Below are 18,493 nucleotides of genomic sequence, written 5' to 3' on the forward strand. Positions count from 1 at the left end.
TTCATTATTACACATTTCCATTTCATGAATAAAACACACAAAAATATCTAGAACTTACCGTTTTATAAACAAAAATAAAAATTCAAACATTTAACAAATGTAAACTGAAACAAAAATGTATATTTTTTTTATAGTTTCTACATATATTGTTATATACATATATATATATATATATATATATATATATATATATATATATATACATAGATAGATAGATAGATAGATAGATAGATAGATAGATAGATAGATAGATAGATAGATATGCATATAACAATATATGTAGAAACTACTAAAAAAATATATATTTTTGCTTCAGTTTACAGTTGCTAAATGTTTGAACTTTTATTTTTGCTCATAAAAAGGTAAGTTATAAATACCTCTGTGTGTATTATTCATGAAATATATATATGTAAATATATATATATATATTTATATTTATACATACATACATACATATATATATATATATATATATATATATATATATATATATATATATATAAATATATACAGACACACACATATGCAAAATATCATTCTGTCCTTGATATTTTTCCTGGAGAGAAGTGGCTTTTTTGCTGGCCTTCTTGACACCAGGTCATCCTCTAAGAGTCTTCGCCTCACTGTGCGTGCAAATGCACTAACACCTGCATGCTACCATTCCTGAGCGAGTTCTGCACTGGTGGGAGTGGGCTCATTCACAATTTTGCCTAAGAACACAGCCATGAATAAAGAATGGTACCAAAACAACCTCCAAGAGCAACTTCTCCCAACTGTCCAAGAACAGTTTGGTGATGAACAATGCCTTTTCCAGCATGATGGAGCACATTACCATAAGGCAAAAGTGATTACTAAGTGGCTCGGCGATCAAAACATCGAAATTTTGGAGTCCATGGCCAGGAAACTCCCCAGACCTTAATCCCATTGAGAACTTGTGGTCAATCCGCAAGAGACGGGTGGACAAACAAAAACCCACAAATTCTAACCAACTCCCAGCATTGAGTAGGCAAGAATGGGCATCAGTCAGTATGTGGCTTAGAAGTTGATTGACAACATGCCAGGGCAAATTGCAGAGGTCTTCAAAAAGAAGGGTGAATCAAAACTGCAAATATTGACTCTTTGCAAAAACTCAATGTAATTGTCAATAAAAGCCTTTGACACTTATGAAATGATTGTAATTCTACTTCAGTATACCATAGCAACATCTGACAAAAAGGTCTAAAAACACTGAAACTTTGTGAAAACCAATACTTGTGTCATTCTCAAAACTTTTGGCCATGATTGTACATAAGGAAAATTACCACCTTCTTTCAAAATTGTTCAACACACAAATTTGGGCCAAAACATGTGATTTTATATTATCATCTCTTCCTAAGTAACAATCAATCATAAAACAAGTTCAAAAGCTAACAATTTTGTTAATAAAATTGTGACCTCTTTATTTGTTCAAAAATATTTATGGCAGTGTAGCTGTCTCTAATTATTGAACACCTATAGCAGCACTGGAAACAATTTAGCTATAAAATATATATGAGTTCATGAATATAATACCAAATAGTAACATTCTAAAATTTGTACATTTTACACAGTTGGCAGAATTTTAAACGACACCTTAAAGAAAAAATCCATGAGATTAGGAGACATGCAAGGGGGACAGGTGGTGTACCCATGGAGTCTTTGGACCTCATATCTCTGTAGCACACAGCATTGGCCTGCATAGATGAACAACTAGTGCAGGGTGTGTGATTTATCGACAGCGGTGAAAGTCCTTCTCCCAAGCAACACAATAATCACCATCAGGTAACTATCATATCATAACACATGAATTCATTATTCCAAACACTTTAATGGTGTGAAGAAATGAATGTAGCTAGGTTAGGAAACACTTGTCAAAATAAGTAATACTGTTTGATGTAATCAAGTGATCATACATTGCTAAGGCATGATTGTAAAATAATTACAATTAAAATTACATAGAAACTTTATAACGTTTTTTTAAAAATACAGAAGAATATTAGAGGGATGTTTATTAAACACAAAAAAGACTATAACACTCAAGAAAAGTGTAAAACCCTATAAAATGACAGCTCTAACAGCTTATAAAGTTTGGGCCCCATTTAGAGTTGAACATCTCATTTTATTTAAAGCAAAGATATGTCTGCACATTTGCATCTTCATGGCTGTTGTGAAGATGCAACTCTTATACTCTTATAATATGCCCCCAGTGATGACATCATCATTTGTAGCAGGGTCTGCCTATCAGCGACTCAGCAGCCTATTAGGAACATTTTAAAGGAAAAAAAATGCAGGTGGCCCAGTGATTGAGCCCATGGTAGCCTCTTATGGGTCCGGCCCCTGCTGCCTAGGGACTCTCTAGTTCAATGTCCATACTGCACAGGTGTCGATTCGTCATCTGCGTATGTGCAGCTCCATCAATTAGGCGCAATGATGTCATTACACCATGCCAACAGTTTATCCACATGTGAGCAATTATGTCACCGCACACACCAGGACACTAAAGACACTAAGAGGACATGTTTTATAAGCCCAGACTCTGTTATTATCATGTCTCTTCTTGGATATCATCCCTGATCACAAGCAAGTATTTTTCTTTTTTCTGACTTCACCATTCTCCCACTTCGCTTATCTTCTTCTCCACTCTATGGCAAACCAGAAATATGGGATATTGAGAGTAGGAATGTGGAAAATTGGAACACAATAATGGGATACAAAGATCTTAATGGAATATATAGATGTCCATCCTGTGTTTACTAGGAGCAGTGCACTTTTGACTGAGACAAGTGGAAGATATGCTGGGACAGTATTGTTTGTAAAGGAGCAGGGGTTTTTATACTGAGCAGCTGTATTCATACTGAAGGAGTTGTGATGTATACATGTGATCGTATGATATATGGATTGCAATATACAGTATAGTAGGAGGAAGATATATATTGGGAGCAAGCTATATGTGGGACACGTATTCTATGTAAGGATTCCAAGAAATCTGCTAAATTTATATGTTGTTTATAAGGAATCTGGGATATATTGCTAGATTGTGATATTTATAAATCACTGTGCTATATGGAAATGCTGAGCTAATGCTCTTAACATGGGAACTAAAATTTGAATGTATTGCAAAAGGAAAGGAAGGAAATTATATGCACTGTTTATATGATTTTAAGCCTAATATCTAAGATATCTGCTATGGTGTGCTTGTGAATAGTATATAGTGATACATACAACACAGAGTGATAATTTAGATTGGATACTAAGTGGAATATGTGAATAAACTACAAACTGCCTTTGTGTCTCGTTAATAAATATTAAATGGTGATAAAGTATTTGCCTTACCATTAGTCACCTTGCCAAGATATGTGCAACCTTTAATCTAGCACAGGGTTGTCCAACCCGTGGCCCGCGGGCCGCATGCGGCCCAGCACGCCTGTAAATGTGGCCCAGAAGGAGTTTTGGTTGTGGCAAGGGGGCAGCACTGTTAATGGAAAAAAATTCCTGCAAAAAAAAAAAAGAAAATACTTACATTGCGGTCACACGGTCATGTCAGTTGGTACTCCGGCTCCCTCCCTTGTCTCCTCCTCCGTGCGGTGCTCGCAGTGAATGTCGGGCGTGATATCATCCAACATCCATTGCGGAGCGCAGCACAGAGGAGTCACCTGCGCGAGAAGAACAATCAGCAGCACAGAATTGGAGAAGAGAAGAGAAGAGGACAGGAGAACAAGCCGATTAAAAGGTAAGTTAAGGGGCATTTTTTTTATTATTTCAAGGGACGCTGACCAGTGAATAAAAGTCACCTGGTCCTGGAGCATCATGGACCTTATCTCCCTGCTACATACTTCTGCTTGAAATACTAATGGGGCATTATATATTATTCTCTTTGGCCCATTATAAGTTGTTATCCCTTAACTAACATGGTGGTGTAATTAGCAAAACAGGTCACAATTTGGGGTCACAGTGATGTATATGTCAGGTACCGCAGGCCTGGTCAGGGCACCCTGATACACAATGCCTGGCTTAAATGCACTTTGTTGATATTGCTTTAAAACAATATAAAAAGTGATTATAGTATAATAACTAGAGAGGATTTTTTGAACAGGGCGATTGAAAGGTAAGTATAGGGGGATTTGAAAAAAAAGTGATATATATATATATATATATATATATATATAGATATATATATATAGATATATATCACTTTTTTTCTCCTATATATATATATATATATATATGTTAACTATGTTTTCTATGGTTTTTTGGATGATCAGCTATCGTTATTGTTAGTGTATCTTATGTGCGGCCCAAACCAACTCGTCGTCTTCCAATGTGGCCCAGGGAAGCTAAAAGGTTGGACACCCCTGATCTAGCATATAGATGCGTCTGCAGTAAAAATGCAATATTCATCTACTCTAAAGCTTGTACCTGGTTTATGTAAGTGGTAACATATTTCAAGGAAAAGTGTGCTTAACTAGTGTCTGCATACTATACTGTACTTATACATTAATGTCACTAATTCGCCTCTCTCCAGGGTGTATATTTACTAAACTGCAGGATTGAAAAGTGGAGATGTTGCTTCATCAGAATTTAGCTGTCATTTTATAGAATGTGCCAAATAAATGATAATTAGAATCTGATTGGCTGCTATAGGCAACATCTCCACTTTTTCCAAACTGCCGTTTAGTAAATATACCCCAGAAGTTGCAAGTGCAAGATGTGCAATTAGAAATGTGGATGTAAGTTGTGTGCATGTACAGTCAAATTTGCATCAGGACACAAATTACAATACACAAATGCACTTTCATGCAATTCTAAGACACGCTGTTTGTGACTGGTTGAACTATGTTGCCTTCAAGTTCAGGAGCTGAAACAGCTTGTGCAATGGGGATTATTAATTTTTATGGAGAGAATCTCCACTACACAAACCTGCAGTAATAATGAACGGCTGATGGACCATGAACACAGCATGCACTGTTTTACAATATCCTTGTCACATCATACATTTTTTATGCATACTGTGATGAAACAAATGTGATACGCTAATCATTCTGTTTCTCGTTTGTCACATAATGTGGATTATAGCAAATACTTTTTATAGCCCTTCTTTTGTTCCCCAGCTCACCAGACTACAACTGCATTGTCCAATTACATGTGGCTAAGAGGACATTGTAGTTCAGTGTAAATATGTATATTGTGTATTGTATATTGATGACTTGCAGTAAGGTTGCTATTCATTGTCTTTAAAGTGAAGCCAGGGGGATTATGGGTAGGGATCAGGTTGCCATGTGCTGGAGTAGGAAAACTAATTAGTGTCCATTGTTCTCACCAGACTAGTCCAGACAGGCCATCTAATAGGGGAGGTTCTCTGGAAGGACAGCTCATCTTCACTTCACTCTCCAACCCCCCCTATTCCAGCACTGACCAATGGTTAAGTAGAATAGACCCAGGGGTTTGCCCAGGGAGGGGAAAGACTGTGGAATTTAGACCTGTGATATAAGAAATAACTCCAGGGGGGAAGGGTGTTCATGCTGGGATTTCATTCATGAAGGTGCATCTAGTTTTGAATTATCGTTTTCTAACTAGTCTCTATATATGCAGCTGAGAGGGATCCATGGGTCGTGAAGTCTGGACATCAGATGACTATATCTCCTTAAGTTATTGGGGTAAGGGACAGATAATGGGGTAAATCTGCCTGGCATTTATTTACTGTGTGTACATAATATTCTAGTGTTGTTTGTATGACAATAAATATACTGTTGTATTTTTAGAACTGCATTTTGCCTGAGTGACCATACGAATCCTAGAAGGTACTGGGTAGACTTCCCTGGCATAGGAAGGCACCCGTGGGTGGCCAGCCAGCATGAAGTGGGTAGCATTGGGCCAGATACACCCGGTATCTTCAAACATACCCATGTGTAGGGTTAGGCCAAATGTATAAAAATAACCTAAAATTGTGCAATTTCCAATCCTAATTTAAACATATTCTTAATACATGACTTTTTATGTTTTTCAGACAATGAATAAACGTAACCAAACGGAAGCCACAGAATTCATATTAATTGGATTTAAGAACTTTTACAGGCTTGAAATTATTTTATTCACTTACCTTCTTTTAATTTATGTTGTAACTTTATTTGGAAATCTCTTTATTGTCTGTTTAGTGCCAATTATGAAGCATCTCCATACACCCATGTACTTCTTTCTGAGTAGTCTCTCATTATCTGATATGTTAGTAACTTCAAATATTGAACCAAATATGCTACAGATATTATGGACAGAAAAAGGAAATATCACAATCTCCAACTGTATTCTTCAATTTTACATATTTGGTTCTCTAACAGCAACAGAGTGTTTAGTTCTCACTGTAATGTCTTATGATCGTTATTTGGCAATTTGTAACCCATTACGATATTCTTCTATTATGACCTTAGGACATTGCCGAATTCTCATAATTATTTCTTGGACAGCTGGATTTATTCCCACACTTCCTGTAGCAATTTGCTTGTTCAAGCTCCAGTTCTGCCATCTCAACACAATTGACCATTTCTTCTGTGACCTTGCACCATTCCTAGAACTTTCCTGTTCAGACATTTCTGTAGTGAAATTGCTGGCATTTACTTTCTCCTTCCTTGTTACTTTCTTCCCATTTATATTCATCATAGTGTCATATGCTTCCATAGTCCATGCAGTCTTCAGGATTAAGTCAGAAAAGGGAAGACAGAAGGTCTTCTCTACATGCAGCTCTCATCTGGCTGTGGTTTCGTTGTACTATGGAACCCTTTTTATTCTGTATGGAGTGCCTTCGAAGAAACAATCTTTAAATATCAACAAAATGCTCTCTCTTTTGTACACCATTGTCACACCTTTATTAAATCCAATTATATATTCCCTAAAAAATCAAGAAATAGGTAAGGCAGTTGGAGAGATTAGAAAAAGTCTCTCAAAATATAATAAGCAGATTTAACATCTCAGCAATGCATTAAGCAAACTTATCGTAGTTAAATAGCAAGAGCTAAAATGAAAAATAGATCTTTTTTACAATACAAAGAAAGTATGTAAAAGTATATGTATTCCATTTTTTAGGGGTTATTTATGACACCCATCCTGTTTATTATTTTGTATATCCATTTTTCTGAGCCTCTTAACTCAAGTTTACTAGTAGTCTAAATGCCTGGAAAATAATAATTTAAAATGAAAAGTTGTCAGTTGCACAAACCTGTATAGTTCGCAGATTTGTATTTAAATTCTGCATTGTGTAGCACTGTGTCATATAAGACTTGTTTGTAGTTTCTATACACCCACTAAAATGGTTGTACAAAGAGTGTCAGCTAGATATGTCATAATTGTTTAAACCATTTACTTTTCTTTGACTTTTTGATAATAACACTAAATAAAAAAAATAAAATCAAACAAGTTTTGACTGTGTATATCTGATGAAAAAAATAGCTATAGATATGTCTGTTTTGCAAACAACAATACAAAAAAAACACTCCACATAGCTTCTCATTCCACACAAGCTAGAGCCATTAGTAGCAAATTTGTTTCCTCTGATTGGATTGAATCTTAAGAATCCCTCTCCCCAGGCTTGGCCTAATTTCTGCAAACACCTAAATCTTTAAAAGAATAATGTTAAGCCTATATAAAACACTTTAGAAAATACAAAATCCCAGCCTAACCAATCTCAACAGGTGAGTTTTTAAAAAAGATTCTCAGGCTCAGTATTCAGAAAACCGAGCCCACCCGAACCTCACCAAACCGAGCTGGCTCGGTACTTTCGCGTGCCCTCCGAACTGAAAACGAGGCAAAACATCATTGTCGCATCGTCGGATCTTGTGAGTTTTGAATTCTATAAGTACCGACCTTCATGGAGTTCCAGCAACATTTCACAGAGTGACACAGAGGGGGTAGCAGGGTTCTTGGCAGTCTTCAGTGCAGTTGGGCAGCGTCATTACAGAAAGAGAAAGAGGAGGGCTGGCAGTGTTAAAAGTTTCCAATCACATTCTACTGTGCCATAGCTCACACAGAAACAGGTGAGGTGGCAGTTTTCAGTGCTGAAAGACAAATTATAGGGCTGGCAGTGTTCTTAAAGAACAAATAATGAGGTGATTCAAGCGCTCCAAATATTCCCCATATAGAAATGTGATTGACACACATAAATTGAATAAACATTATACTTAAATTCAATGTATACTTCTAAGTTTCTTCTTATGTTGATAATGAACATCCAATACAGATCATATAAACAAAAAATAGGTAACAGTGTAATAACATCAAAAATAACAATAATTGAAAAAATATGATGTGAATATTAAATTATTTCAATGCTCCTCTTCAATTTTTTTCGAGGTAATAGGTCCAAAATCCCCAATGGTATTGCACTCACCAAAAGAAGGAAAAAATTGCACTTCAAACATGTATCTTAAACTCCTCTCTTATATGAATTTTGAAGATGAAAGGTACTTATCCCCTCATTAATCGATCATCGTAGATAGAAAAAAGAAGAAAAACATGGGAAAGAGCCTCTGTGAATTTAATTTTAATAAAAATACATATAAACACACCTAAGAGGCATAATATGCAACATGGTATAATATCCTGAAATAAATGTGCAGAATACTTGTACCGAAAACTAGGATTATTCAAGCAGAGAAAGATCTTATGTCCTTCCCGGATAGGACTGATGGCAAGGAATAGTCTCAGTAGGTGATAGTATGGATTGGTCAGTACATCTGCAATCTCATCCACCAACACGTTTCGACAGAAGTGTCTTTCAGATGTCATCCACCTTGATAAAGACACTTGCAGATGTACTGATCGATATATATCATCTTGCATATTATGCCTCGTAGGTGTGTTTATATGTATTTTTATTAAAATTCAATTTTTTCCTTCTTTTGGTAAGTGCAATACCATTGGGGATTTTGGACCTATTACCTCGAAAAAATTGAAGAGGAGCATTGATATAATTTAATATTCACATCATATTTTTTCAATTATTGTTATTTTGATGTTATTACACTATATTACCTATTTTTTGTTTATATGATCCGTTTTGGATGCTCACTATCAACATAAGAAGAAACTTAGAAGTATACATTGAATTCAAGTATAACGTTTATTCAATTTATGTGTGTCAATCACATTTATATATGGAGAATATTTGTAGCGCTTGAATCACCTCATTATTTGTTCTCCATATTGTTTCAATTGGTGTATGGTTGTGGGAGGATAATTTAAGCTGCACTAAACTGTAAAGCGCCAGGGAGATCACAATTATCTTTTTCTATAGCGTTCTTAAAAGTCTCCTGTCACATTCTGCTGTGCCATAGCTCACGTACAAACAGGAGAGGTGGCAGTTTTCAGTACTGAATCAGAAATTCAAATAATAAGGTTGGCAGTGTTCTTAAAAGTGTACAGTCACATTGTACTCTGTCATCAAAATGGATTCACATCAGTCCACAGAAGATCAGGAGTACCAAGCAGCTGCTGGCACCAGTCATGATGATACTAATCCCTCTACGTCATGTGCTAAAGCCTATGTTAAAGTGCATAGTGTTTTTAAGTAAGGGAAACAAAAATGTATAAAAAAACACCTTTTATCTTGGTAAAGAAAAAAACACCTGTAATCAAGGCAAAGTTAACTGCAGAAAAAAAAAAACATGCCAGTCTACACACACTGTGGCAAGGAAAGAATCAGGCCTTCTCCTTTCTGTATGAGTGCTAGTTCAGCAACTGTTAGTGAGGCATCTACTTGTAAGGTCAGTCATGACCAAGCAAGACCTTGTCATTCTGACTCAAAAAGTGGTGCCCAAATACTTTTACAAGTAAAAGCCAAGCTGGAAGAAAACAGTAAGGCATTAGATGAAACTGTATGTTCAGATTCGGAAATGACACAAATCCCTGAGGAGAGTCTATCCACAAGTGCATGTGTAAGCCTCACCTTTCTGATACTTTACCCTGCTACCAACTGAAGCAAGAGGTGGTAACAAGGTGGAATTCCACCCTGTATATGCTTGTGAGGATGGAGGAACAGCGAAAAGCTATCCACAATTTGTCACACTTCTGGTATCACAAACAGAACCCAATAGGCAGATAGTTCTGTAGTAAACAGGATTTATTTTGATATAGTCAATCTCAAGTGTCCGACAAGAAGAGTCCAAAGTCTCAAGACAGATAAAGGTCTGGTAGAAGTATCAAGCAATTTTAGTTCAAATCACAAGAGGGAGCAAGGTTCTGTGGAAGCATCTGGTTCAGATACAAACACAATACTCAAGCAAAGGCTTCAAAACGGGAAGTGCCTTTTCTAGGCCCAAACAGGAAATGAGATCCAAGATGGAATTATCATGAGACAGTCCCGGCCATCTTGGATAAGGGCAATTGTAAGGGCAAGTTCATAACAGAGATCTAAGATGGAAACTTTATAAGGCAATCAAGGCCATCTTGAATGAGGGCAATTCTAAGGGCAAGTACATAACAGGATTCCCCCTTCTCAACGACTTCCTCTGGACGACTTAGGACCAGGCTTTCCAGGATGCTGTTGATGAAATGTTTTTACCAAAAGTTGGGCATGAACATCCTTAGCAGATTGCCAAGAGTCATCTTCTGGCCCATACCCCTGCCAACATAGCAGATACTGTAATTGATTTCGAAACATACGAGAGTCCAGGATCTTTTCAACTATAAATTCCTCATGCTCATCAACTTGAATTGGCTCAGGAGGTGGCAAAGAGCGACCAGGAAATGGATTTTTAACTGAAGGTTTTAGTAATGACACATGAAAAACAGGATGTACCTTCATGGAATCAGGAAGATCCAATCGAAAAACCACTGAAGTAATCTGTGCAATGATCTTATATGGACCAATAAACTTACTTCCCAACTTAGAAGATGGTACCTTCATCCCTAAATATCTAGTTGACAACCATACTTCATCACCGATAGTAAAAGTTGGAGCAGCCCTTCGTGATCTGTGAGCATCACGTTTATATTTTCCTTGAGCAGTTTTCAATGTCTCTTTTAATAAGTCAAGATTTCTTTGCATAAAAATCAGTCTATCTTCCACAGCAGGATTTGGAGAGTCACAAGGTAGATTGGGACATATATTTGGACGATATCCTAAATTAGTATAGAAAGGGCTAAATCTTGTAGACGAATGTTGAGAATTATTGTATACAAACTCAGCCATGGGGAGGAAATTAACCCAATCATCTTGTAGGTGACAAATATAACATCTGAGAACTTGTCTGTGAGATAATCTTTTCACTGATTTAAGGAATTCCAAATTCCGATGATCGGTGAGGACTATTACTTGATGCTTTGCACCTTCTAAAACATGTCTCCATTCCGAAAAAGCAGCTATAATGGCAAGAAGTTCCTTATTTCCCACATCATAGTTTCTTTCAGGAGCAGTCATTTGCCTTGAATAAAAAGCACAGGGGTGAAGTAACATCTTTTCTCCTACTCTTTGTGAAATTACTGCTCCTATAGCTGAATCCAATGCATCAGTTTCCAAAACAAATGGGAGAGTAGGATCAGGATGAATTAATATAGGAGCTGACGTGAACTTTGTTTTCAAAATGGAAAAGCTTTATCAGCTGCTGGTGACCACTGAAAGGAGGAACCCTTTTTTGTGAGCTGAGTAATAGGGGCAGCAATTCCAGAAAAGTTCTTTATAAAGCGTCAATAAAATTAGCAATAAATTGTTGCACATCTTTTACATTTTTAGGTATGGGCCATTCTACCACAGCATGCATATTACAGGGATCCATACACAGTCCTTGAGGGGATATAATGTAACCCAAAATTTTTATTTGAGTGCGATGGAATTCACATTTCTCTAACTTAATGTATAATTGGTTTATACGTAGCCATTGTAGAATAATTCGAACATGTTCTTGGTGTTCTTGTAAAGAATTAAAAAAGATAAGGATATCATCAATATATACAATAATGAATAGATCAAGCAAATCTTGAAATACATTATTTATAAAATGTTGGAAGGTAGCAGGGGCATTACATAACCCGAACATCATCACAAGATACTCATAATGTCCACACTTCGTTCGAAAAGCCGTCTTCCATTCATCACCTGGTCGAATGCGTCTTAAGTTGTAAGCTCCTCTTAAATCGAGCTTTGTGAAAATACTTGCTGTCTGAAGTCTTTCTAATAATTATGGGATGAGAGGAAGTGGATGTCTATTCTTTATAGTAACTTTATTTAAATCTCTATAATCAATGCAGGGACGCAAAGAACCATCTTTATTTTTCAAAAAAAAATAGGAGCCCCTGCTGGGGATTTTGAAGGACGAATAAAACCTTTAGTTTCACTTTCCTCCAGGTAAGTCTTTAGTGTCTTTAATTCAGGTTCAGCTGATGGATAAATCAGACCAAAAGGAATAGCAGCCCCAGGTAATAGTTCAATGGGACAATCATATGATCGATGGGGGGGGGGGGGGGGTAATTTGTCAGCATTTTGTTTGTTACAGATATCTGCAAAATCCTGATATTGAACAGGCAATTGTTCGTCTACAGAAGAGGGGTACACTGAGATCTGATTCTCTTTTTGCACAAGGGGGACCACACTGATAGTATCTTGAAACTTTAGGGTTTGAGACTCCCAATTAATGGATGGGTTATTGTTAGTGAACCAAGGGAGACCCAAAATTATGGGAAATTTTGGAGAAGAGATGAGAAAGAAAGTGAGTTCCTCCTTATGATTGGGTTCTATCATCAGGGACATAAGTTCTGTCTCATGTGTGATGGGACCAGAATCCAGAAGGGATCCATCAACTGTCTCCATCAATACAGGAGTCTTTCTTTCTTGAAATACTATATGGTTTTGTTTCGCAAAATCTATATCCATGAAATTACCATTGGCTCCAGAATCCAGCATTGCCATGGTTGAAATGAGTTGAGAGTTTATCTCAAGTTGTATTGGAATTAAAAAATTATTCTTTATTCTTCTGTTCTCTCTCTCAATTTTAGAAAGCGAAGAGAATTGAGGAATAATAGCATTCGTTTGATGTGAACAGCATGTAATAATAGATTCCTGGTCAGAATCTTTAGGTTCTGTCAATGTAGCAACTGTCTTGCGAGGTCGTTGAGAACAAATAGATACATAATGTCCAGATTTACCACAATACAGAGATTCTCTTGTCGTCGTGGATCTCTTCTTTCAATAGAAATCTGTTTGCGAATGGTATCAATTTGCATTGGCTCAGATTCATCAATTTGTTGTGTTGCAGGAGTTCCAGAGTAATTCGATATTGCTCGTTCTGGATAATTAGGACGAGTCCACATGGAACCCCATCTATCTTGTTTCCTCTCCATTTGACGAGCATCAATATGAATACAATGTTTAACAAAAGCTTCAAATTCAGTGGGTGCATCAGCTCTATCTTATTCATCTTTAATAAACTCAGATAATCCCTTTCGATAAACAGACAGCGTGGCTGCCGAATTCCAATCTGTGTCCAAGACCCAGCTTAGAAAATCACAGGTGTATTCAGCCACTGAACGTCTGCCCTGACGCATCTTTAATAAAACCGACTCAGCAGTAGCACTTTGATTTGGATCATCAAATATCTGATTCTTTGCACCCATGAAATTAGAAAGATTTTGTAATATTGGACTTTTTGCTTCTATCAAAGGAGAAGCCCATGCTAAGGCATCACCTTTCAACAATAAAAGAATGCAACGTATTTTTATGCATCAGTCAGAAAATAAGTAGGATGTAAATCATAATGCATATTACATTGATTAATAAAACCTCTGTATCTTTTACGATCACCTGAAAATCGAGCTGGAGGTAATTGGACTGTGGGTTGATGTACTGCAGCTGAAAGTGCTACAGCATTAACTTCTTGAAGTCGTGTCTGTAGTTCTGTAATAACTCATTTTGGAGCTCTCTTTGATCTTTAAGTTCCAGAACATTTATTTGCAACTCAGTTACCTGTTGGTTTTGCAGTTGAAAATTATTTGTAAGTGCTCAGGTCCTCATAATCCTTAAGGATGCAAAGTCTAACATTGTGTATCAACTGATTACTTAAAGGGGAGCCATAACAAAATTTGATATTCCTTTTCCTGAGTTCATCAGTGAATGGACGGAGCAGTCTCTGTTGTGTGTACCACGACAAATCTGGGTATACCTGCATTGTATTCTATTAAACTTAATTTCCTCCATAGTCCCAGCTTTCCGCAGGATTTCCTTCTTGACCATTAAATAATGGAGACAGCAAATACTGTCTCATGTTCTTTTTGATTGGAGACTCCATGTCCTAAGGGCCCTATGAGTCCTATCAAAAACTATCTTAGTGTCTGGATCATTGTCAAGGAGTTAGTTCAGAATCTTTGTAGAAACATCCACAATACCCTGAGAAGGAACATCCTCTAGTATGCCTCTCACTCTCAGGTTGCTTAGCTGGCCTCTGTTGTCTAAGTCATCTAGATGACAATAAAAAAGAAGTAGGAGCAATGAGTTGCTTAAATGCAGCTTGGGTGGCTGAGTCCTCAGACTTACCTGTTTCTTTCTTGGAAGCTTGATTCTGATCTTTCCCTATTGAAGATTTTTAGAAATTATCTGCTTAGTAATTCATTTAATATCCGTGGTGCAGCATGGCCTGTCTGAGGTTGTCACTTGCCAGCTTCTCCCAAATAGGAAGTTAGGCAATCATATCTTATGTGTTGGGTCTACCATGCCATGGTTGGCTGGACTCTAATTTTTTGTCTCTTTGATAAACAGTGCCAAAGAAACTAGGTAAAATATTTATACTGGATCTTATGCACTTCAGAATTTGTCACAAGAGGGCAGTTAGAATATGTCAATGGGATGAAGAGAGCTGCTGTTTGTAGAGTGGTCAACAAGTGGCAGCAAGGCACAAATCAGTATGTAGGAGAATACTCCTTTTCTATGCAACGGCTGCTTGCTGGGACCATGAAACTGTGTGCACAGATTACTGACAGGCTAAGCTGCATGTAATGTCTGAGATTGTGTTTATTATGTCGCCAGTAAACGTGCTTCCGTGACCAACAGTATAGTCGAAAGACACAGGGTTTTTTGCCCTCTCCTACCTTACACGATTTCGTATGCAGCAGTGTCTGTGAGTAGCAGTGGTGTCTCGGGTAAATCCCATAAAATACTGCAGGCAGGGAACTGGAGAGCTGACTAGTCTCTTGGCTGCAGGACTTCACATGTGGTGTCAGAGGTGCCAGGCATGAAGTGCAGATCCTGATTGTTACCAAGGAGGTACCTGAGGATGGAAATGTTCCACTTTAGTCAGCAATGGATGTTTGGAGACAGAATAGGACCCTCCAAGGGGCATCAAGATACCACCCAATGGGAACAAGTAAGCCCGGAGCTTTATAGGCCTCAGGAAGATTGGTGGGCTCCTGATGACGATTGGGCTTAGAGTTGGATTTTTCAGAATCCCGGTGGTATAGGGTGTGAAACTAAAAGTATATAATACTTTTGGGGAAGGGGAATCCCAGATTGTAGTCAATTTATAATAGACTTATGAGGAGCTCTAAGGAAAAGTATCTACTCAGTATGGCTGCTAAGCCATGCCCCAAGTAAAATAAAATATTTGCATTATATTAGCAAATCAAAAGTAAAAGTAAAAAACAGAGCTTTTAAAGCTTCCACTTTTCTAAAAATAGGATAGGATTATTTACCTAATTAAAAGAGTTTTTATTCTGTTACTTGGGAAGGTACAGCAATGTTTGCTCCATGATGTTTGGTGAATATTGCACTGGTTGAGGGTAACATGTTTATTATTATCTCTGGTAACCTCAATAAAAGGCCTAATTCATTAAGACATGTAAATGCTGATATGTGCAGTATTTTGTGTAAAATTGCTCTGCACATTCCCAGAACTGGTCCATACTCCAGTGAACAAAGCAATGTCCAATTCATCTTCGAATGCAAAGGATTCTTACTTCAGCCTACGATTTCAAGGGCTGTACGGTGGGGGGAATGGGTGTATGCACAATGTACAGTAATGGCGTGCCAAGCTCTAGCATAAGCAGCAACATTCGATTCAAGCTTTGCATATATCAAAGGTGTGTGTTTTTCTTTCTTGCACCAGCTATAGTTTGGGTGTTCCATTACTAGTGAAGACGGTCGCGTATGCATGCTAGAATATGTGTTTGCAATCAGTAGCAACTGTAAAAATGCATTTTATTTATAAGTACAGTAAACATTCTTAACATCCTAACACATGTACTGTATATTATTGATAAAAGTATATATTTTTTTAATTGTTTTGTCATTAATGACTATACGTATCCTGCAGTGTATTATCTGTTAGAGCACAGCGGACCTAGACCCTTATTCATCAACAGAGGTATCTTCAGATCCTCTCATTGTCAAATACGGATGTGTGTATGCCCGAATTATGTCTGGTTTTAAAAATATGCCCAATGGACCAGATTCATTAAGGAAAGTAAGGCAAAAAAAGGAGTACATTTTCTCCTGGATAAACCATGTTATAAAGCAAGGGGTGCAAATTAGTTTATTATTTTGCACATAAGTTAATACTGTCTTTTTTTCATGTAGCACACAAATACTTCATGCTTTATTTTTACACTGAAATTTAAAGTTGATATAGGATATGCCCTACCTCAACTGTAAATCTGCATAATGTTTTACATTTACCTCCTCCTCCTCCAATGCAACATGATTCAAAGTAACTCATTTTCTTGCTTTACTTTCCTTAATGAATCAGGCCCAATACGTTTGTTTTCCATCTCTCAATGAATCAAACCCTGGATGAGTGGGCAGCATACTTGTAGGGATGTGCACCGGCGACTTTTTGTGTCTCGTGTTTTGGATTCGGATTTTCGTGATGTTTTGGGTTCGGATTTGTTTCGCAAAACACCTGCCGTAATGTTTTGGTTCGGATTTAAGGTTTTGGATTCAGATTTTTTTTTAAAAAAGCATAAAAAGATCAAAAATCAAGTTTTTGGGCTTATTTTCACTCCTATGCTATTATTAACCTCAATACCATTCAATAACAAGCATTTCCACTAATTTACAGTGTATTCTGAACACCTCACAATATAGTTATTAGTCCAAAACGTTGCAACGAGGTATCTTTCTGGACTGCGTAGTGGAGTGGTCCCCACAATATAATAAGAAAACCATCAACTGGTCTTAATCGCACCAAAATATGTACCTGGACTGCGTAGAGGAGTGGTCACCACAATATAATTTAAAAACCCTGAACTTGTATGATTCGCACCAATAAATGTATCTGGACTGCGTAGAGGAGTGGTTACCACAATATAATTTAAAAACCCTGAACTTGTATGATTCGCACCAATAAATGTATCTGGACTGCGTAGAGGAGTGGGTCACCACAATATAATAAGAAAACCATCAACTGGTATGATTCGCACCAATAAATGTATCTGGACTGCGTAGAGGAGTGGTCACCACAATATAATAAGAAAACCATCAACTGGTATGATTCGCACCAATAAATGTAACTGGACTGCGTAAAGGAGTGGTCACTCACCACAATATAAATTAAAAACCCTGAACTTGTATGAATCGCACCAATAAATGTATCTGGACTGCGTAGAGGAGTGGTCACCACAATATAATTTAAAAACCCTGAACTTGTATGATTCGCACCAATAAATGTATCTGGACTGCGTAGAGGAGTGGTCACCACAATATATATAATAAGAAAACCATCAACTGGTATGAATCGCACCAAAAAATGTACCTGGACTGCGTAGAGGAGTGGTCACTCACCACAATATAAATTAAAAACCCTGAACTTGTATGATTCGCACCAATAAATGTATCTGGACTGCGTAGAGGAGTGGTCATCACAATATATATAATAAGAAAACCATCAACTGGTATGAATCGCACCAATAAATGTATCTGGACTGCGTCGAGGAGTGGTCACCACAATATATATAATAAGAAAACCATCAACTGGTATGAATCGCACCAAAAAATGTACCTGGACTGCGTAGAGGAGTGGTCACCACAATATAAATTAAAAACCCTGAACTTGTATGATTCGGAACAATTAATGTATCTGGACTGCGTAGAGGAGTGGTCACCACAATATAATTTAAAAACCCTGAACTTGTATGATTCGCACCAATAAATGTATCTGGACTGCGTAGAGGAGTGGTCACCACAATATATATAATAAGAAAACCATCAACTGGTATGAATCGCACCAAAAAATGTAACTGGACTGCGTAAAGGAGTGGTCACTCACCACAATATAAATTAAAAACCCTGAACTTGTATGAATCGCACCAATAAATGTATCTGGACTGCGTAGAGGAGTGGTCACCACAATATAATAAGAAAACCATCAACTGGTCTTAATCGCACCAAAAAATGTACCTGTACTGCATAGAGGAGTGGTCACCACAATATAATTTAAAAACCCTGAACTTGTATGATTCGCACCAATAAATGTATCTGGACTGCGTAGAGGAGTGGTTACCATTACCACAA

The 18,493-nt window shown here is 37.2% G+C and overlaps 1 protein-coding gene across 1 annotated transcript; it reads left to right on the forward strand.

The window, feature by feature from the left end:
• The first annotated feature begins 6,032 nt into the window (after positions 1 to 6,032).
• LOC142106940 (olfactory receptor 5G9-like) lies at positions 6,033 to 7,330 on the forward strand. The gene has a single exon (XM_075190004.1). The coding sequence runs from the start codon at positions 6,179 to 6,181 to the stop codon at positions 6,971 to 6,973; it is 795 nt and encodes a 264-aa protein (XP_075046105.1). The 5' UTR covers positions 6,033 to 6,178; the 3' UTR covers positions 6,974 to 7,330.
• Positions 7,331 to 18,493: the final 11,163 nt, after the last annotated feature.

This window comes from Mixophyes fleayi, chromosome 1 (assembly GCF_038048845.1).
Source record: "Mixophyes fleayi isolate aMixFle1 chromosome 1, aMixFle1.hap1, whole genome shotgun sequence".
NCBI classification, from domain to species: Eukaryota; Metazoa; Chordata; class Amphibia; order Anura; family Limnodynastidae; genus Mixophyes; species Mixophyes fleayi.